Source organism: Varanus komodoensis, unplaced genomic scaffold (assembly GCF_004798865.1).
Source record: "Varanus komodoensis strain SLA01 unplaced genomic scaffold, ASM479886v1 scaffold13_3, whole genome shotgun sequence".
Taxonomy (NCBI): Eukaryota; Metazoa; Chordata; class Lepidosauria; order Squamata; family Varanidae; genus Varanus; species Varanus komodoensis.
In genome coordinates this window covers 13,031,139-13,054,012 of record NW_025335409.1, presented here as the reverse complement: position 1 = coordinate 13,054,012, position 22,874 = coordinate 13,031,139, and the positions used below count along the sequence as shown (strand labels likewise).

The 22,874-nt window shown below is 39.0% G+C and overlaps 1 protein-coding gene across 1 annotated transcript in view; it reads left to right on the top strand.

The window, feature by feature from the left end:
- RELN (reelin) overlaps positions 1–22,874 on the top strand; it is a 284,110-nt gene that overhangs the window by 121,805 nt on the left and 139,431 nt on the right. Inside the window, 4 exon segments of the mRNA XM_044423494.1 lie at positions 11,630–11,781; positions 15,863–15,975; positions 18,036–18,244; positions 22,473–22,601. Coding sequence (XP_044279429.1) covers positions 11,630–11,781; positions 15,863–15,975; positions 18,036–18,244; positions 22,473–22,601 — 603 coding nt within the window.

Sequence of the window (22,874 nt, the reverse complement as noted above, 5' to 3'; positions counted from 1 at the left end):
ATTGGGCCTCAGAAGATCAAGTAAAAATTGCTACTGCAAAAAGATCATATTCCCACTTAAATGTTCAAATGATCAAAGTAAGCTACAATAGGCATCCATGTCTATGAAGATGCATTCCTGATAACTCCAAACTTCCATCTCACACTCACCTGCCCTTGCTCTACAATCTCTCAGTATTTATGTGTTTGCTCTGGTTTCCCCTACATTTATGCCAGCTCCCCATTCCTTTCTGGGAAGAATTTCTCTATGTAAGGTACCTATTCTGCCATGTGGTTATCAGTATTCATTACTAATGATGATCATCATCCACCCCTTGTTAAAACAAGTTATAAGAAATACTTTAATTCTGTGATTGCATACTGTTTTTTTCGCAGGATCTCTGCCTCATTTAATGCGCAAGATGGACGATGTTCAGAGAATGGGTAGCTATTCAGTGTTTTTCTATCCTTATTTTCTCTGGTGCTTCTAGGCCTCATGTTAACAATTTATTATGAGGCAGGGATCCTGTTAGCTCAGAACTGGATGATATCATATAGTGGAATACTGTGGCTATTGCTTAGGAAAGTCAACTAAGTAGGTCAGGTTACCTTTTTTTATTCCATAGTCTAATTTTGGGGGAATTTAATTCTGTAAGTTTCAGTTCCTTTTCATATATTGTGATAAGGAAACACTCTACATGTTGGATGTATACCCTGATGGGTAGTTAAAGGTTGGATTGCCAAAGGGAAATAAACTGGGAAACAAAGTAAATTTATATCCAGCAATGTTCACAGGAAAAGGAGCCAATCTGTAGGTCATGGTTTAAGAGGTAGCTAGCAGCTTGATCTTTTTTTCCTTATACAATGGTAATCTTGGGAATCCCAGTCTGCTTTGGGATCTTTGCATGGAACATACAGTGGCTTTAATCTTTGGCGCTCTGCTGTAGTCCCAGTCCAGGTTTCTATTGCCAAAGAAAGGGATCCATTAAAAGGAATGTTACTTTTTTCTTCTTACGTTTTGGAATATGTGAATACTAGGAATGCACTGGGTTCCTGATCTTGATTGGGACTGCAGTAGGGAGCAAATTATTAAGAACGCCTACCTCTGGTGTTAGTCATCATCTAAATTGGCCATTTTCCACATTTATCTTTGTGTAAGAAAAGATATGTAGTTTGATTTTGTGAAACCTGTATCCAGAGAAATATTTAAATGTGGGTCTTCACTCCACCAGGAAAGTTACAACGACTCAGTGGCCTGATTCATATAATACAGTGCATGGCACTTGCTATCAACTTTTCTAAAGATGCTTGCCAGACACAGCTTGCATTTTATGCAAACCTGTCAAGGCTGGGTGATTGGGGTGGTTAACAAATCACTCAGAACTCATGCTAATGACATATTTCTTGACAGTCTGGTCATATAAGGAAAACACTGGTGTGAGGAGAGTGGTGTAGTTTTGTGAATGACAGTTCAGGCTTCTAATCACAGTGGACAATTTTACCAGGGATCCCCAATACCAGTGCTCTGGAACATGAATGTTTCAAAATTAGAATATAGGGCTGTTTCAGTGTTATGTGATCTTTTCTGGGGTTTTCCCTCAGAGCACAAACACAGAGAACTGCGGAAGCTGTGGGAGCTGGGTTGGGGTAACAATGGGTGTCTGCTTGAAAAAAGCTGGGTGTTCAGATCTTTCCACCTCTGCCACTGGATGACCATTACCAGTTCCCACCCTTTCTGATTGTACTTTCTGTGACTTTGGTGCTAACTGAACAGAGAACAAAAAACATTCCACTTTTTATCATAATTCCCTAATTCCTGCATCTGTCTTTTTGAAAGTGTATACATTTTTTGCCTAGTGACAACTCCCTGACATTTGCCATTTTCATAGACATTTCTAAAAAAAAGAAAATGAAAAAATCATGGAAAGATGGAAGGGAAAGTAATAATTTTATCCACCCTCAAATTGAAGATTGCTGTTCCACAAGAAATACTGCACCTTTCTTTTCAAACATGGCAGGTTTCTTAGCTAGGGTCACTGATGTGATGTATGGCTTTTTCGTATCAATTTCCCACAGAGAACTTAGGTGTAGTGAAGCTTTTTTAGTCCACGAGTCCAAGTGCAATTTGGGAAGGGTCTCAGAGGCATATTACAGCAGTGAGTAGGAGGAAAGGTACAGGGGTAGGATGGATGGGACCAAAGACAAATGAGGTGGGACCAAGACAAAGTGAGTGGGATGGGATATGTTTCATGCCAATCGGACACTTTCCCACAGCTCAGTTCTGTGCACATCTGCTCAGAATAAGTTCCCAATTTCATTCCTGCAAAGTATACCTCGATGTATGTAATGGTTTTTATGCCTGCACAGCACCATTTTCATACCAGCAATGTACTATTCCATTCTATGCAAAGTATGGCTTTCTGGAAATGTCCAAACTATAGAGGCTACTCTTGCCAAAAATACAAAAAACCTCCCTGCATCTATTCATTTGAAACTTTACAGAACCTTGATTCCTGAAGAATGGGGATTATGCCTACCTGCAAGTTTCATCTGATCCTGTATATGTTTTTTTAAATGTTACTGGGAGTTTGCCTTAAAAAAAGGAAAATTTAGAAGCACCTAACAGAAAAAAATGCTGTACTTGTTAAACAGCAACAAGTTATAGTTGTTTGTTGATTTAGTGTGATAATCAGTGGGAGGCACAAATTGAAATCTGATTCAGTCTTTGAGTCTAATCAGGCAGCCTACAAATCAGTTGGAGGTAGATTGAACTGTTTTCCAAATTAGGCTGTTAAACAAATCTGGTTGTTAGTGCATACTCCTGGTAGATAAGTTTCTATAAATCATACTTCCAATAAATGAAGCCATCACATCTCACACTTTTTATAGAGGACCACTTTCATTGCCACAAGAAACTTCAGCTGTAAGAGGGACAGTTTTTTGTGCTCAGCCTTATGCTCTTCATGAATCATAAAAGCAGCTCATAGGCATATTAAGGGCACTCAGAGAAAGCAAAACAATATTTTAACTTGTGGACTACTGACCACCTCTATTCGTGACTTGTGAATTTGCAGGCTGTAAAGTTGTGCCAGGGGCATCTCAGCAATTTGGGACAGGCTCAAATAAGGGCAAAGAGTTTGCCCAACCTGCTGCTGGTAGCATCTATACTTTCTAACACTGTCTCCTCAATGCTTTCATCTTTCCAGAAAATGCCTGAGTGAGAGTACAAAGTATCACTTCCTATTCCTGCCCTCATTCTGATTTGGCTTCAAAATGATAACATATGGTATTCATGAATCAAATGAGAGGGCAGAGAGGACACCTCTCACTCTGGTGTCCTCCAGCCAGGAAGCATTGAGGAAACAACACTGAGCAGCAGAAATGCCCAGTCCATACAAACAGGTGGTAGTTACAAAAAGCAGTAGTGAGAACTTTTGTGAACCCTGTCCACACTCTAAAGCTCATGGCTTGAGTCCAACAGTTTGTCAAAAGGACTTCCAAGTTAACTCCAGTTTGCCCCCTTTTCCATATAAAAATCTTCATTTTCCTGTGCCCTTGCCAACATTTTGGAATGAATCATGCAGTAAGTATAGCTGCTGATCCCTCTTCAAATCTGTTGTTTTTTCCTGCTTCCTCAGACTCTGACCATAATTTACACCCCGTCATTTTTCACTACCTGACCTAATTTGTACTGCTTCCAACAGAATATCTGCCCACATATTCCCATGCTCTGCACTGTCTGTATCACCTTACTCTTTCATTTATCACCTTTTATGGCTTATATCTCATTTATCTGAGCCTCTCTGCCTCTGTTCCCCCACTGCTATTTTCCTGCCAGGTAGGAAAAGCTGCATTTCCTTTGTATATCATTCCTTCCCAAGACAATTTTCCATTTCTCGGTCAGTTGTAATTTTTCTTTTGCTCTATTAGAGATGGCCAGAGTTGGGGCTTGCAGAATCTACATTTTTTTATAGGGCTCCCAAGGTACACCATGAGCAAAACAGTGGCTGGAGGGTTTATATAGGTGTAGATGTATGAATGAGCAAAACTTAACATTGCTCAGTTTCTTCAGATTCTATCTTGAAACTTACTCTAACTCAAGGCTGTTTCAGATTTTGAGCTTTGTTTTTTACCCTTTTGCATAGAAAGCTATGCATTTTTTTAATGTAGGTATTCTTCTCCCTTTGTTTAAAAGTACATTTGGGTGCATTTTTCAAAAATATGCATATGTATATTTTTCAGTTGTGCACATGTTGAATGCCACTTTTTTGATCTATGAGTCACATTGCATGCAAGTATGCATTCAGTCTAGAAAGTGCAAACTGGGTAAATTGTGATCAAAAATCAATTCTGGTTCCTTAGGTTCATTTTTCATACATCCCTAGACAGAAGCAAATTATGGACCTCATCAGTAAGCCATACACTGGAATAACCTGCAAATCCAGGTACAGATCTCAGTATGAGTTACTACAGATTGGGAGTTCATTCAGCTTAAATGTGTCTTTTTGTTGCTGATACAGTTAAAGTTTTTTAAAGGCTTGCTGATCCACAGCAAATTATCCAGTGATCTACCAGTAGATCCCAATCTGCCTTCTTTCTACCTGTCTTCTGTTTCAGTCTTTTTAAAATTATGCTTTGGAATACTAGATGTAGTTGTGCTAACAGATCACTTGCCAGTGTCGCCACCTGAAAATCCAAGTACAGTGTAGGATGCAGGACAATGAATAGAGCAAGGCATTGAAGGTTTCAGATATCCCTTTTTTGTATTCCCAAAGAAAATACTCAGGATTTTCCAAACCCTGTTGAATATAGTATTCGTGCCTTTTGCCTACTAACAAGTCTTCTTTCCTATGTGCCTATATGTTTTGTACACTGAAATCATACACAGACATTCTAGTGGATTTGCAACTTCTCCTGTGATTGGATATGCAATGGAAAAATAAAAAGAGTACGTTCATACAGGTTTCTTTAATGATAAAGTTTGCTGCTGTTATGTGCTGTCAAGCCATCTCCAACTTACGGCAACCCTATGAATGAAAGCCCTCCAAAATGTCCTATCCATGACATCCCTGCTTGGCTGTTCTAAATCCATCACCATGCTTCCTTTATGCCATTGACCCATCTCTTATCTGGTCTTTTGTTCTTTTGCCTTCAACTTTCCCTAGCATAATTGGCCATCCAGTGATACTTGCTTTCTCGTGATGTATCCAAAGAATGACAACCTCAGTTTTGTCATTATTGCTTCCTGGGAAGGTTCTGGTTTGATTTGAACTAGGGCCTACTTGTTCATTTTTCTGATATTCCGGAGTATTTGCAAAGCTTTTCTCCAGCACCATATTTCAAATGCATCAATTTTCTTCTTGTCAGGTTTCTTCACTGTCCAACTTTCAAACCCATTCTTAGTGATCAGGAATACAATGATCTTGGCCTTGGTCTCTAAGGAAACATCCTTCCATTAGATGATCTTTTCTAGTTTCTTCATTGCTGTCCTCCCAATTCTAAGATTTCTTCTAATTTCTTGACTGCAGTTTCTCTTTGAATTGATGACTGAGCCAAGATATTCAAACCATTCACAATTTCAAGTTCTTCATTGTTGATAATAAAGTTTTATAATTCTTCTGTAGTCATTTTTGTGAATGTTCAACACTTTCTTCTTTCACTTTCATCAGAAGTTGTTTCAAGTCATTGCTGCTTTATATCAGTAACATGGCATCATCTGCATATCTTAAATTATTTATGTGTCTTCTGCAAATTTTCACTCATTTCTCTGATCCTAATCTAAGCTTTCCTTCTGTTATATTCTGTGTATGAATGGAATAGATAGGGATATAACAGACAGCCTGGCTTAATGCCTTTACCTAAAGGAAACTTCTCTTTTCCATATTCTGTCCTAACTGAAGCTTTTTCTCCTCAATATATGTTATCCATCAGGACACTCAAGTGCTGAGGCACAGCCATTTCTTTCAGAACCATCCATAGCTTCTCGTGATCTACATAGTCAAAGGCTTTGCTGTAGTCTATAAATCACAGATTGTTTTTCTGAAATTAGTTGGTGCATTCCAGTAGCCAATGTGCATTTGCAATGTGATCCTGAGGGCCTCTTCCTCTTGCAAATCCAGCTTCAGGCATTTCTCACTTCATGTAGGGTAATATTCTTCGCTGCAACACTTGGAGCATCACTTTGCTTGCATGGGGAATTAGTACAATAGCTCTATAATAGTTGCTGCATTCTCCTTTCTTGGAGATTGTAATGTATATTAAACACTTCCAGTCTGTGGTCCATTGTTTTGCTGCCCATATGATGATGTTTGTCCATCGTTTTCGATGAGGACCTTGACATCTAACGGGTTGTGAGTTGTCCATGGTGTGTCCGCAGGTGGCTGGTAAGGCCAATACGGGCACGGAGTGTTCTGCCACATGTCAGGCAGACTTGTGTGGGCACCACTGTTGCAACGTTTGCAACTCTGGCTTTACGGAGTGCTCGCTTCTCTTGTGCTATGGTTGTCCTTCTGGCTTCAGAAATTTGGCAGCCTTGGTGGATCAGCGTGCGCCATGTCGATTGGTCTTGTGCCAGGGTCTCCCAGGAGGTGGTGTCGATAACCAGGGACTTGAGAGAGGCTTTCGGCGTGTCTTGGTATCACTTCTTTTCCTTCCCATATGATATGGATAGGAACCACACAAGTTGCTTATCTGAGACAGACCTACTGAAATTACATTTCCCTTAGAAGCCCAGACTGTCCAGAACTGAGAAAATGGAGAAGAGTGCTGGTAAGCAAAAGTATGATGGGAAAATGTATTTCTGAGGGCAAAAGGAGTATATGAAATGTGAAGTGAACGTTTTCTGTGAGATGAACATATTGCCCATATATTATCATGGATGGACAGGCAAAAAAGCTCCCATTGTTAATTGCATCTTGTCTTCCTCTTCATCTAATTTTTGTCTTTCTTCTTTAGTCTCTATAAGTCTCATCTTGGAACAGTCAGCAGTACCGTTAAGATTTAGAAAAGCTTTCAGTGAATGGAAACAGCCACATTAATTTCCAAATCTACCAATTACATGCCAACTGATATTTGGTGGTGTTTATCTGTTTTTCTGCCTTATTTAAATGAAGATAGGAACTTTGATAACTGTGTGTATTGTTTCTCACATAGTCCCGTGAGGCGTCTATGTACATTCTAAAGTGAAGTAATTTTGCAACATCTATGGATAACAACATGTGTGTGTATATGTGTGTATATACTTTGAAGTAAATCTCAAATGTGTTCAGTGGAACTTACTCCCAAGATAGTTTACACAGGATTGCAGCCTTCATGAACATTTATTCTTTTTGGTGCAAGATGAAACTCGACAAACCAATGCTGCTGTTGTAGAAAAATAATTTCCCACCTTTGGCTTTTTGTGTGTGACTTACCCAGATAAGCTTCTAATCTTGCTAAAAGTCCATTTGTAAACTCTCTATTGCTTTTCTTATTTCCAAGGAAGGACACTGTACATCAAGCTCTAACTAAGTACATCTAAGATTTGAGTATAAATCTAAACCTAAACAAAAATGCATGAATAAACAAAATGAAAACTTGGCTGTATTCTATAAAACTTTATTTTTCTCCTAAAAAGAGAAAGATTAGATTTGGTAAATACAAGATAAACTGGGGCTGGTTCTTAAAAAATGAGGTTTCATTTGGTTAATGTGATTAGTGTCTGTTCCTGTAAGAACAGGTTTCTTGTCTTCTTACCAGGAGTGATCCTTACTTTTTGGTAGCTTACCCTGTCCATATTTGGTTGATTTAGGAATTGTTGAATTTCATTTTTTAAAGACACATGCATTAGAGTTCTCTAGTTTTCATCCTCTTCCTGTGGCTCCCTAAAACACATCAGCTTTAATATATAAGTATTCATATGAACGGAAAATATCAGTGTCATGTTCGCCTCCCATGCCCTTGCCTATTTCTTACACACATAGTAAAGGTCACAGGGTATTTTTGAGCTGCGATTGTTCTAGAATGAGGGCTGCCAGCTCCACTGTGTGATTAAATGCAACGTTAAAAACCTATTTACTAAAATATATGTGGGATGAGTTTAGCAAAATAAATTAATGCACCATACAGCTGCCAGAAATGAACCTGAAGAAGGAGATCTGGCAAGAGCATTCCTATTTTCACTCCATAGAATATTATGTCTAGTTATATTGTGTGTAGTTTGTTCTATGACTGTCTGGGATGCCAAAAACCATTTAGGAAAAATGGTGGTTATCTTGTGAATAAGGCTGGGTGGTTATCTTGTGATAATGTTGGGTTATCCTGTGAATTTTTAAACTTGCCTTAAGGTCCAGCCAACTTTCTCAAGCTTTAGGCAGAATGAAGTAACTGAAGTGAACCAGTTATGGAAAAGCCATATATAAACCAGTACTAATTAACCCCTTTTAAATTGCAGAATACATCTCTAATAAGTAAACCTTTTGTGACTGCTTTTCCAATTAAACAGCAGCCAGTGCTCCTAATTATCATGAGGCTACATTGGTTGCCTGGGAGATATCCCTATACAGTAGCAATCCTGATTTAAGTAGATGCATTTCAGTAAGCTTTTGGGCACCTTGCCTTTGCAAATTACAACTGCAAGCATGTAAATATGTTTAATCCTACCTTGAAAAACTAGTTAGTATTATATTAAAATTGTTTATGTGCATGAAATTAATGTCATTAATAGCTGATTAACATGGTGCATGTGAAGAAATTCTGCATTGATGGTTAAGTTTTAATAAAATGCTTTCATGTGATTAGATAAATGTTGGCATTTGAGCATTAAAAAACCATCATACAACTTCTACCAAAATGTGCATTTGTGCTATGATATGCAAATACATGGCTTCTTTCTAGCAGCAGAATACTAACAAAGTTTAATGTTCAAAATGCTCCTTTAGTAGAACTACAATAACTCAGTAGATTCAATTTACATATTGGCCATAATCCAGTATAGACTAATATTTATATGCATGCATGAACTATTTCTGATGTACTTTGTTCAGTGCTTGTCAAAGACACTTTTCTGACAGCAGTGGACCTGAAATGGTGCCTCTGTCTCCCACTGTCAACATTTTTAAGTGTTGCTGTGCTATTCAGACACCATTTTCTTCTTTCAACTTCCCCCACCCATCAGTATTGCCTGAAACAAATTGCTTTGTCCTTCTATGCCCCAGGACTGGCCTTTCGCTTGCTTCTAAGTGTAGGTTGAATTTTCTGTTGAAAAAAATCATTAACTTCTCTGAAAATCTAATGTCACAAGAATAACTCAAAGATCTGGACTCACACTTTTCTGCTGAATTTGCTTCACTAAGAAAGATATTTCAAAAATGTGTAGCCTGATCAAAAGTAAGTCCCAGAGCTTGTGTAAAGGATCTGCTTGTTCACCTGTCTCTTGTTTAGGCCCAGATAATGGCAGTGGATACATGAGATGGCACTGCCTTCTTGCTTGCTGCCTCTCCCCCCACTAAGTAAGTAACCAGAAGGTAGCAATAATGAGGAAGAGGAGCAGATTCAGCTGGAGGCAGTGCTGGTGAGCAGGTAGACTCAGTGGGGAAGAGGTTCTTGTTGAGTGGAGGAGGTTTTGCAAGGGCCTTCCAACACCAAGAGCAAAACAGTGGCAAATCTCATTGATTTCCTTTGGGGATGCTGCTAAGTAGGTCCAGGTGGGTTTGCAACAAATCTGTACCTATCATTTTAGCTATCAAATTTTAGATATCATTTTTTTCTTTGTCATAATCAAGTGAATACATTAGAAGATAAATATATATATATTGCAATTATATTTTGGAACAGGTCATAGTCTTAATATTTTATGATTGACACTATGAATTCTATTTTTGCTTTATTTTAAGGGAATTGAATGTCTTTTCCTTTAATTTTGAACATCGTCTATAAGGGCTTATCTGTATGGGAAGAACATAATATAGTTTGCTCTTGACTGTTGCAGTGTTGTTGGTTAGCAAACAGTGTTTTAATTAGAGTTCAAAACATTAAACACAGAAGATGGACTGTTGTGAACTTTTCCTTTCAAAGTCAGATCAAGCTCCGTTCTAGTCTTCCATTGTCTTGGGCCCAAAAAGTCCACACTCAAAATATGATTATTGTAAATCTAATCCTATTATAAATTATCTTCAACTACTTCCCCTTTAGATGTTTGAAAAAATAGAAATGTATTCAGTTGCATATGCACTGACCATACATGTGTAGTTGGGTATGACATGAGTGAAGTCAACTGGAACTGGGACTCAGACTAGGTGGCCTGGGAGACCTCTCTGACTCACTGTTTCTAGTCATGAATATAGTAATGCACGTGATACTCTCTCAATGTCAGTCATGTTTGTATGTTCTACAAGCTAAAGAGGCAACAAAATTGACAAATGGGTACAGGGAAGAATAGAACGTTACGGCTCTTCAGTCCTGTTTTCTATCTGCAGTTACTATGGCTATCCCCTTACTTCTTTTTCACGTTGTCATCCATCATGGAGGACACTGCCAGGATAGGGCATAGTCAGGAGAACACAGAACAATGCAGAAACATTTTTGTATTCCTTGTAAATCTTGTAAAAATCCATGCAGAAAATTTGAGTGATTAACATGTTTCAAATCTTGTCATATTTACCTTTTGCCTTGATCATTATTAGTAGGAAAGGTATTGAATTGAGAGTTTAAAGAAATAATTTAAGGGGAAATGTCTGGCATATGCCTTGATGAAGAAGATTCTTGTCCATTTGCTGCTTGCAGCACTCTTCAGTCCCCTTTACACATTACTGACGATCATGATGCATTTTAAGCTTATTTGATTAATTTATTTAAACAATTACATTTTAAAATAAAACAGATTGAAAATATTAAACACGGCCAGAGAGAGCAGACAAGAAAGCAGATATCAGTAGGGAATCAGACATATAAACAAACTAAATATTCAGCAAGCTCCAAGAGGAAGGACACCAGGAAGGCAAGAAAATGCTAGGCATTCCACATTCTAGGCATGACAACAGATAAGGCTCTTCATGCATTCCTTCCAACCAGGCTTCAGCTGCTGGTAGGGCCACGTTGTCTCCCTACTTTTGCTGAGGCCAGGCTCATGGGGCAGGAGGTGGTAATTTAAGTATCCTGTTCTTGGGCTATTTTAAGGATTTAAAGCCAAAAATCAGCACTTGGAATTGAGTCCACAAATGAACTGGAAACTGATCAAAAAGAAGAATCACATGCTCCAGTAAGCATTCCTGAAGCCATTTTCTGAGCCATTTTCTGGCCAGGGCGACTTATTTTATATTGTTATTTTTTGTATTTTAACTTAATGTTTGTATTTTACAAACATTTTAACTTAATATTATGTTAAGTTAATGTTTTAATTTAATGTTTGTATTTTAACTTAATGTTGTGAGCCACCCCGAGGCTTCGGCGAATGGGGCGGCATAGAAATGTTTTAATAAATAAATAAATACATAAATAGAACTTTCCAAATGCTCTTTTAATTGCTTTTGATTAATATGTCTAAAAGTGCCAGTATGCCAAGCCCATGTACCATATAATTGGCACCTCTTGAATGTATAAGTAACAAATCCAGGAGTACTTCTACATACTGTATGAAATAGCCTTATTTCTTACATCTTGGATCATGTCTTTAGATGGGATATATCTGGAGCTGTCATTGGAACAGAATGTGGAACCCTGGAATCAGGTTCTTCCGCTGTGTTTCTCAGAGATGGTGACAGAAAGTTATGCACTCCATATATGGACACTACCGGTTATGGAAATCTGAGATTTTATTTCAGTATGGGTGAGTATACCCCTCTAACGTGTTTTGCTGTGTTGCATACATAATCAGTGATGTTGTACTCAGTACTTCTGTTTGAGAGCAAGTCCTATTTAGAATCTGCGTTTCTCAACTGGTCCAGCTACCACTCATTCCTGTTTGGCAGGATTTTCTCCCAGTACTTTCTGCTGCTAGATACTACCCAAACCTTCCCCAGGAATTGCCTTCTTTCCTTCTATGTACTTTAGAAAAACAATTACATAAAGCTCAGAGCTGCCACTGCGGATAGAAGTCATGTGTTGTGTTTGTTACTATCATAATATGCAATAAAGTTTCCTTTTTACTGCCCCTCTGAAAGTCATTTGCTGGCAGAGAAAAGATATGCACCATTTGATGACTTCAGGATTTGAGCAAATTTTACCACTAACTGGAAATGAATCTGCTGTTTTTAGTAGCAGTCTTGTATTTATCATAGCACCTAATTCCACCCTCCCTTGTTGCTTTATCTGCTACACTTCCAGGGAGGTAGGAGGAATACGAGAGGTAGGGGATCAGGCGAAATTCAAACTAAATATCCTGCAGGTTAAGGGAAATTGCTTTCAGATTTGACTGGAAGGGCATCAGGGAAAGGGAATAATGCATCTTATGCAATTAGGCTTTGAATGACCTAGGAACAGCAACAGAGTTAGTGAAAGGTCACTTATGTGTTCCACCAACCAAATTTATGGTGTCTGTGAGAATAGATGGCATAGGAAAACACCTGGATATTGAGGTGTTGCAAAATAGTACTTGCAATATCAGACTAGGACTGCAGAGAGTCTGCTTCAAATCCTTTTTCAGCAATAACACACGGAGTGGCCTTGGCCTGTCAGTATCTCTCAGCTTAATGTACCTCACAAAGTGATTATGAGGATTACATGACTGAAGGAAGAACAATGAAGGTTGCCTCAATCTCTTTGGAAAAAAAGAGTGGTATATAATGTAATGAGCAAGTAAGTAAGATTCTGGCTAATCCCAAGGGGGAAAAACAGGGAATACACTTCCAGGTGCAAAGAAGAATATTAGAACATAGAAACAGAGTGAGTCAACAGGGTCATCCCAGGCCATCTTGTCTGATCCCCAGCTCCATCCATCTCCAATCACATGCCTGCCATGTTCATGTCCATATTAGAATGCTTTGTTATAGAGATCCTTCTTAGAGGGCAGCTATAGGCAAAATCAAGTTGATTGTTTGGCCTCTAACCTTGTTGAAAAATTTACAAAAGCATTACATGGCCAAAACTGATGATGTTTGTATCCAAGAAGAATCCATATTCAAAATTGGTTAGACTTAATAAATATTTCTGAGCACTTGAAGGTTTCCTCACTTTTTTCTCCCTGCGATTAGCACTTTCCTGGTTTCATTTTTATTTTCTAGCTAAACCTTGCAATGAGTTTTTATAATAATGTCTTTCCTAAGACTTAATGGCTGCCTAAACAGGCACAAAGGCATTCCATGCTACTTCATGATTAAATGTTTTTGAGACTCTAGTATCAGATGGATACATCCACAGATGGCCAATTTTTACCTTGAGTAACTTCTTTGAGGATAGAAGATGGGATAGCAAGGGGAGGATACATAAAAAGAACCATCTGCCTCCTTAAATAAGTGAGTGATAAAAACCAGAATTTCATAAATGTATCTGGCAATGGGAGCTAACATTTACACAGAGAAGGATGACTAGGGAAATCATGACTTTAAATGACTAGGAAAATCATGCCATTTTTCTTTGCAACACTCGTTTCAGAAATGTTGTTTTGCAAGCTAGAGAGATCAGGTAAACTGTATTTGGAACTTATTCTTTCAACACCGCATTCATTAATGCGAAATGGAAATACGCTAAAGGAAACAGAATGAATTTGCTTTCCCAGTAAAGCAGGCTTTTGTGTCAACAAGCAAAAAACAGCCTTTCTTACTGAAGTGGAAGTCCTGTGATCACTCTTTGAATAGATACATCTCTTCTGTGCTGCATAATGTACCAAGAAAGCACAGGAAGGGAAGACTGCTATATTTCCAGTACAGAAACATCTGTATGAAAAACAGGAAAGGCACTTTTGTCAACCTTCTGAACTCATGAGCCAAAGCTGTTGGCTCAGCAAGAGTTGCTGTAAACCTGTGCAATCACACTGAAAGCATGGATGGTGTGAAAATTACTTGGTTGAAACATCAGAAGGGAAATGGTGACTTGAAAAAAGAGAATTGAATTTCATTTTAATGTGAGTAATGTGTAAAGTATAAGAGCTACAAACCAAATAAGCTTCATATGAAATAAGCATATGGTGCAGCCATGCTGGGATTGTACCATTTCACCCTGGAGGTAGGTGATTGGGTGTTTAGATATTCCCTGTGTGAAAAAAAAAATCTCTTTGCATTGTAGGAAACCAGCACATCAGAATTTAAAGTTCCGCATTACATAGTACCTGTGTACAGAGAGGGAGACCGGGGGGGGGGGGGGGGGGGTGTTGCATTCAACATGCAGCCTTCCCCCTGCAGTTTGAACTAATAAAGCCCAACAAGGCTACTGCTGCTTACATGGCAATGACACTAAAAATGTAGATCAGCCTTTCCTGGCCTAGTGTTGCCCAGATGTTTTGGAACAACTCCCATCAGGCCCAGCCAACCAAACCAATGATCAGAAATTCTGAGAGTTGTACTCCAAAACATCCAGAGGGTACCATCCTGGGAAGAGCTGGTGTGGATAAAGTCCAATCCATTACCTTGCCATTTCAACATATCCTCATGTACTAGGCTTCATAGAGAGGCTTGAAACTGTGGATTAATGCGCCACAGCCAAATTAGTTCTGAATGGGAAGTAATTGGTGTATGTAGGATGCTATAAGGATGTAACAAATCAATCAAAACACTGCAAAAGATAATATTTTCTTTGGTGCATAGGAAGGTTCCTTTTACGGAATTGTTCTAGCCCTACGTTGTTAACACTGACTCACAGTGGCTCTCCAAGATTCCAGGCAGGAGTTTTAGCTGGAGAAGCCAGGGATTGAATCTCAGAGCTGCTGCATGCCAAAGAGGACTTTACCCTGGACCTAAATTCCTCTTCTGTGGATTAGTGTCTTGATGTCAGGGTGGAAATATCCTGTAAGAAATTCCTAAGTAGTGTCTGTAACTATGATCAATTGTTCAAGTAGATCCATGTTAGCTTGTTTTACCACTCATAGCACTGTATTCTTTAAGCTTACAAAAAGAGCTTGAAATTCATGCTGTTAGGAAACAAATGAGAAACATGTTAGTGTGAGTGTGTTTCTTTTATTTAAGCAAAATATTTAATATGTATTATATTGCTGCATCTGCAGTTAGAAATTAAAAATTAAGTCTGAGTAATTTTTTCACTAGCATCAAGTTTTGTTTCTAATATTGGTACATGTCAGCTTAATAGTGTCTACTGACACCATTTTCATAAATGTGAATCAAGGGAGCAATTATATGGCCCCTAGATATTATTGAAGGGCCATGGGATAGTAAGAAGGGGATTTAAAAAATCAAAGATGGGCCTCCAACTTTCTAGGGGAAAATTGGACTCCAGTCCTGTTCACCCAACCTCTTGCAGCTGTCATAGAAAGAACTGTTCTAGCTGTATGTCAAGATCTGAAAAGTGGCCTTGGAGAGAGAGAGGGGGGTGTTCCAAGTGGCAAGGGAGGGGAGGAAACCAAAGAGGCTAGAATATGAGCTAGCCTGAGTCTTTTCCAGCATCCTTCCCTCTTTCAACATCCTTTTTCTCCTTCTACCCCTTGAACATTTATGGTTGTGAGCCGCCCCGAGGCTTCGGCAAATGGGGCGGCATAGAAGTCCCCTAAATAAATAAAATAAATAAATAAAAATACCCCAGCTAGATGGACAGAAAGCCTTTCCAGCAAAAAATGCAGACTGGGAGGATGGGAAGGCAAGTACGACTTCTAGCACTTTTCCCATCCTGCCCTAGATGATCAGAAACCTCCAAGTTTGGGGCTTCCAATCATTTGGGGGCTCTAAAGTTGGATGAAGTAACTACATTTTAAAATCTAAATAAAGTTACTTATTTATGTTCAACAAATATGTACATTTTCACAGGTGGAAGCTGTGATGCTGGACAAGCCCATGAAAATGATGTTGTACTGTATGCAAAGATTGAAGGAAGAAAGGATCACCTACATTTGGATACTTTGATCTATGCTTCGTACAGGGCAAGTATTCAAAACAAATCCTGGAAATCCTGTGGTTTTTTTTCCCTTGTATCAAACTCAAAGTGGCTTACCTCATTCTCTGCTGCTCTCAATCTTTTCCCCACAGCAACTCTGTGAGGTGGGTTGGGCTGAGAGTCTATGACTGGCTCAAAGTCACCCAGCTGGCTCCATGGCTGAGCAGGGACTAGAACCCAGATTGCCTGAGCCCCAGACCCATGCTCTTAACCACCACACCGCACACAGATAGCATAGTGTAGATGACAAAGATGCAGATCCTCATGGCCAGGGGCCATATATGGGCCCCTGGGGTTTCCTGGAAGACTAATCTTCCATTCCCTTTCCCCTGAATCACCAATTCTTGGGTGTTTTCTAGGCTTTTGTACAGTTCTTCCCACTTCTAAAAGATTGAAAGGCCTATCCTAAGACTTCATTGCTAGCAAGAAGAACTTTAAGTAAAATATCCTGGTATTTGGAGCAGTTTGACCCCTTTTGCTTTGGTCCCACCCTCACTAGAATATGGCTGCAAGGTTGTCCAAAACAAGATTCCACCCTTGGACTGAAAGAGCTTCTGCACTGCTGGTCCTAGATCCTTAGTTGCTCTTCCATTCATGTAAGTGTGGGCAGGAGCCACGCCTTCACGCCAGCTGCAACCTCTTACACTGTATTCCAAAGTCTTTACAGCAGTGGCAGCCACGCAAAAAAGTAGATTGTCAAGGGCAACATAGGGAATGGGAAAGGAAGAAAGTCCTGCTCTGTGAACATAAACTCTTGTCTATAAATAGGAGGAAAGTTAGAATCCTTAGATTGGTTCAAAGCTAGCATTACAATTGAGTATAAAGGAGTTTTTTGGAAGTTTTATACCACTTCTGTGGTGATAGTCTTCAGTAAATGAGCATTGAGGGAACAATGGATTTGTAGATAACCTTCAGTAAATGAGCTATGAAGTAACTATGAATTTCATGGGACTTGCAAAAAAGAGTTTTGTCACATTCCATTATTAATACATTTGCCACCAAATTTCTCAAGCAAGTATTGAGGCAAACAATAGTGACATTTCATAGACAATTGTTATTAACACATCTGTGTGGAATACCATGAGTTCAAAATAAATTTTTGTTATGACCCTCAGTGTTGAAAAATTCTCCTGATCCTATGAACATCCTTAATATTACACAATTAGACCAGCTTTATAGTAGCTTTAACTGTCCTGACTTCACTACCATTAAAAACTCCAGATCTGCATATGGAATCTTAGCTTCTGTAAGAGTTTCGGCAATTACTATGCACTTGTAATTCCTCATTCATGGAGGTTTGTGGGGCCTTTTCATGATGTCATCATCCTCTGGAACCACTCCAAAACCTGTCCAGACTTTGGCACAAGTTGTTTTAGAGCAAGGAAAGTCTGGTATTAACTTTTAAATCACAACAAACCTAAAAGAAGCCTCTGTGTGGCTTCAAATCTGCTATACTGTAACTGTATCACACCACCACCTTGTGGTCGCTTAATAGAACATATAAAAAAGCAGAGTAATACAAACCCCAAGAATAAATGTGCTGCAAAGAATGCATTTTTCCTCCCACAAATAAAACAGAAGAAATAAATTCAGTAAAGCAGTGGGTCAAGCCCCTCATGTAGAGAAGCTCTAAATCCAGTGGTGGTGCTCCTACTGGCAGTAGGCCTCAAAATGGGGCATTTTGGGGATGAGTCAGGGCTGCTTTAGATCCACTGGCACTCATCCCTTGTTGCCCCAAGAGGATGTAGGCTCTTACATGGAGCTGGAATAGGTTATCTTACCCTCAATAGTTTTGGATGGTGGAGTTCTAAATAAGTGACATGCTAGGCTGGAAGTCTGGTAACATTGACAGGGTTTAGAAGCTTGTCAGGCTTTGACAATGGCGGGGAATTTGCTAATTTGCTTCTCATTCCTCATCCACCACTTAGGATTCATGTATAATCCACTGCTTATGATCGCTTTCACCACAGCCTCAAGACAGATAAGAACACCTGTACCCTGTAAAAATACAATATATAGAAGTAATTAATTTGATTTGTGTTGAAGGTTCCATCTTTGGTTTCGGTTGTTATCAGTCCAGAGCTTCAGACTCCATCTACCAAATTCTGCCTGAAGCAGAAGAATCATCAAGGGCATAACAGAAATGTCTGGGCAGTGGACTACTTCCATCTTCTGCCAGTTCTCCCTTCCACTGTAACTCATATGATCCAGTTTTCTATTAACCTGGGTTGTGGAACCCATCAACCAGGCAACAGGTAACGCAACTTAGAAGTATACCATCTTTATACAGCTGTATGATTCCTTTATACTTCTAGCTTTTGTGCAATTGTGGCTTGTTTCCTTTATTTTCTGAAATAAGCAGAAAGGAGCTAAAGTTAAATAAACTTAGATCCTGTGAGAAGATTTTATACAACATACTGCTTGCTACTGACACCATTGTAATATTAGGATGTCAGTTGAAATACAACTGCTAAATTAAGTAGGAATGCTTTTTAGTGGGCTATTGCTGTTGGTGAGCATGAGTGGTCTTTACAGAACTCTCCTTTGGACAGAATAAAAGATCTGACTGTAGATCTTGATACATGAAAAGCTATTCAGATTTTCTTAGTAAAATGCAGTCTGTTGACTGTATGAATAGTTAATGAATTGATGTCCACTTAATATAATCGGAAATTCTAATTCTGTGTGTACACTTTCATGCCAGCAGTGGGCAGGTCAGATGAAATGGGTCCACATCAACTGCTGTCATGCACGCGCGCACACACATACACACACACACCTGCACTCAAACATCACACATAGGCAGACATGCCATCCAGTCCCCTTTCACACACACACACACGCACACCATATGGAATGAGAGCAGACTGCCCATTGAGGGAAAGATGGCTGGGTTTTTTCTTGTAGACAGATTGTTGCAGTTCTGTCCTGCATAGTGCAACACAGAAAGACAAGGAGCTGCCTATGGAAGTGATCTTTCCTCCACAGGGATCTTTCAGTCTTTCACTGAGAAAGGAAATCTTGGCAGCGAAAAGCCCTTATCTCTGATCAGGTTATGATTGGAGAGAATACTATTTCCCTTCCTGGGAAAAGGTCCTAGAGGAAAAGCTGATGGGCCAAATCAGGAACTCCCACTGGCTGGAGTTTCCCTATGCCTGGTTTAACTTGACTTCTGTGGACCTGGCTTCACCTCAGCACCTTGCCATTCTCAAGAATTAGCTATGTATTTGTCTGTGCGTGTGTGTGTACTTGTATGTCTGTACTTGTATGTGTCCTGCTGTTGTGCAGTAGAGCACACTGTAGAGACCATAACTGTTTGCATTTTATTGCAGTGCTCAGGAGAGACCTTCAGTTAGAAGCAAAAGAGACATTACTTTAAATCTGCTGCTAGCAACTATGCTTTTGTTTGTTTAATTGTTCGTTTTTGCATTTTTATTCTAAGGAAGATGCAGATGCTCCAGCCCAGATCTTAAAAGCACCCCTACCCATCATGCAAAGGTCCTGATCTGGATCAGGGACTAAGTAACTAAAATGAAACAAATGGATATAGCTGGTAGACACACATTTAAAGAACTATCCCTTTTGGCCCTTAAAAGGAAGTTCTCTGTTAAAATACTTGTATAAGCATAATTTTCTGCTTCATAGTAGGATTTTCCAGTACCGACTTTGATCTCTTTTGAAGGATTTTCTTCTTTCAACTCATATAGTGCCTAAGATACAGGGAGTAGTAGAGAGCTGCTATCTTTCCACAAACCTCATCTGCATTTCAAAACAAATTTGGCAGTGCACATCTCCTTGTCCACAAACCTTTATTTATAATAGCACTTTCATGTCATAACTGGGAATGTAGAAGGCTCAGAAGGAATATATGAGGAAAATATGGTCCTCTATGGTATCCATATAATTTCATTTGAAAAGAAATCAGTGAAGTCCCATAAATGGCTTTAATATAAATTTAAACTTTTGCGCACACACGTAATGACTGTGCAGAAAGACATTGTTCAAGTGAAGTCATATTCCAAATAAATTATTCTGAATTGAATAAGCCATGTTCTGACTATTTGGTGTAAGGTTGATGAATTATTAATTTGTTTTTAACGCCTCATTTGCAGAAGCATTAGAATTGGGACTGTTAGAATTAAACTGCACTGCTTACATTATCTTATGTGTCCATTTTTCAAAAGGGTAAATTACTATTAATACTTCCCAAATTAGCTGACAAGTGACAGAATGTAAGAATACTTAAGCATCATCCAAAAGTGTGCACAAAAAATGCTTTTATTTTTTAATAACGAGCTGCAGGAAAATAACTGAACCAACTGTGGGGTGAGGACGTTCATGTTGAAATAGCATAATCTAATACAAGGATGCCAATTCAAAGGGAGTAATTGAAGATTACATATCTGACACCTTCCACTGCTTTGTGCTACTTTGCTCAGGCCTATTTCACAAATAAGAAGCTTGCTTGTCCAGCTTACTAGTCTTTATATCTCTGCAGTAACTACATTCTGTTTCATGGTTGTTACAAACTGCCATGAATCCTAACAATGCAATATACAGGGGTTGGAGGTCTTTTAAAGAAGCAATACTGTTCTTCCCTATCTGTCTATTTATTTATTTATTGCATTTGTATGCCACCCCATAGCTGAAGGCTCTTGGGGTGGCATACATATAAAATGAATTACAATAACTAACAACTCATAAAACATAGTAAAATTAAAATACAATAGAAATACAACTATGTAAATAAGAAACAGGAAGAAAACACAATATAACCAATAACATCTAAGGGAAATACAGTACTGAAATAAACAGTATCACAAAACTCTCTGTATGGGGGATGGACCACACATTGTTATCTGGTGTCTAGGATGTTGCTTTTTATGCATGGAGAGAGTCTTAAAGAAATATGGAATAGCACTGAGATAACCAGTAGAGTGATTACAAATGGTCTGCCTTCTTCACCGTATTCCTTTGTGTGAGGAAAAACCTGTGTAGCCTAATTGCTAAGATAAGTTGTAAACTGAAAAGTCCCTGGTTCAAATTCCATCTCAGTTATGAATTCACTAGAGGTGATAATGCTGGCCAACCTTACAAGACCATTACAAGGATTACTGAAATAATGCATATAATGCATTTAGGAAAAGCACTACTTTAGCATTACTGTCAAACTGGCCAACTGCTATACAAATTATCCTTGGTAAGGTGTCCTCTGAGACCAACCACAGGCATGGAGACCTACATTTGTTCTATATGAAGCTCTGAACACACTTATAAATGAAGTGGCTATGTTAGCTTCATTTTATATTGACATTTCCTGAAGTGTCAAGGGAAGACTTACATCTTAAAATACGCAGTTGGCATGCAGCTACGACTAAGATCAATGACAACATGAGTGTTTGCAGATGTGCATCTCACTTTCATATTTTGTTTCCTTCAGAAAGTACCAGTTAAATGTAGTGCAGAAACATGCTGCAAAAAATAATGATAACAATGAAAGCTCCATTCAACCAATCGTGTTTTGACTTAATAAATTAAGATATGAACATGTCTTGTCCCCACATGTGTATTCCCTCCCTCCCTCCCTCTGTGCATTCCAATTAAACAAGATACTTGGATTATCAAGTCTGGAACACATTAGTATCATGGTTTGAAGTAACCTTTTTTTAAGATCCTGGCTTAATTTATGTCTTTCTGGCTTATCGAAGTGCATTGAGGAAGGCCAGCCAGCCGGCCAGCAAGAGTATGTGAGTGAAAGGTCATCTAAGCTGGGCCAATGTGTGAACTGGCTTTTAGCTTAAATTTCACGCACATGCAGCCCCTGTACCCCAGACCTACTCACAAAAGTTCCCAAAGTGCGTCTTGGAAAACCGTGGGAAGTCATAGTAATTCACTACAGAACAGCTCCTTGATCAAGAAACTGCATACTCTTGTATGCCTGCTATATTTCTGAGCTGCTGTGGAATACGTGTACAGAATTTGGCCTTTAAGACCAACCAGTTCTGAGCTTATGAAATATAAATAACCTAGCTTAATCTCCAGTTCAGCCTATTGACCCATCCACAAAATGGTTTGAGAAACCTATTAGCAGGAGGAGCACACAGACCCTTTCTCTCAGATTCCCTTTACTCTGACTCTTCTTTGACACGTCAATACTGCATCAATCCTCTTTAAATACAATGTAAAAATAATGGCGTGCAGGGCGAAGGAGGCCTGCAGACACTGCCCTCACACCCATCAGCTAAACACTTTCTGACATGGGTTACCATCTTGTCTTTTAGAGCACTGTGCTTCATATCCGCTTTATTTTGAACGTTCAGCACTCTCAGGCATTTCATCCTTTAGCATCTGGGGGATCAATTATTTAATAAGCCATTATTGTAAAGCTTTTTCTAGTTGTTGCTACAAATGCCAGTTTATCTCATTGAGTCTTAAGTGTGAGATGAATAGCTCTATTCTGTTTCTCTGTTTTTATGTTGACAGTGTCAGTTTGGAGTTCTCTACCAACCATGGTCATTCCTGGTCCTTACTTCACTCAGAATGTTTGCCAGAAATATGTGCTGGGTCCCACCTTCCTCACAGCACAGTCTATGCCTCTGAGAATTACAGTGGGTAAGAGAGTTCTCTCCCAGTATAGCTCTGACATAAGAATGAAGCAGAAGTAAATTGCTCATGACTCTGAGAAACAGGAAAGAGAATGTCCTCATGTACCCTCTTTTCTGTGACAGATAAAGGCAATTGAAGACATTACATTATGTTAAGAAATATTACTCACCTCAGGCTAGTTTCACTGTATAAAGGATACCCTTTTGTTTTCAGGAATGACAGATATGAAAATGATTTAGTAGAACTATTTACACATGTGTCATCTATATGAATATACAT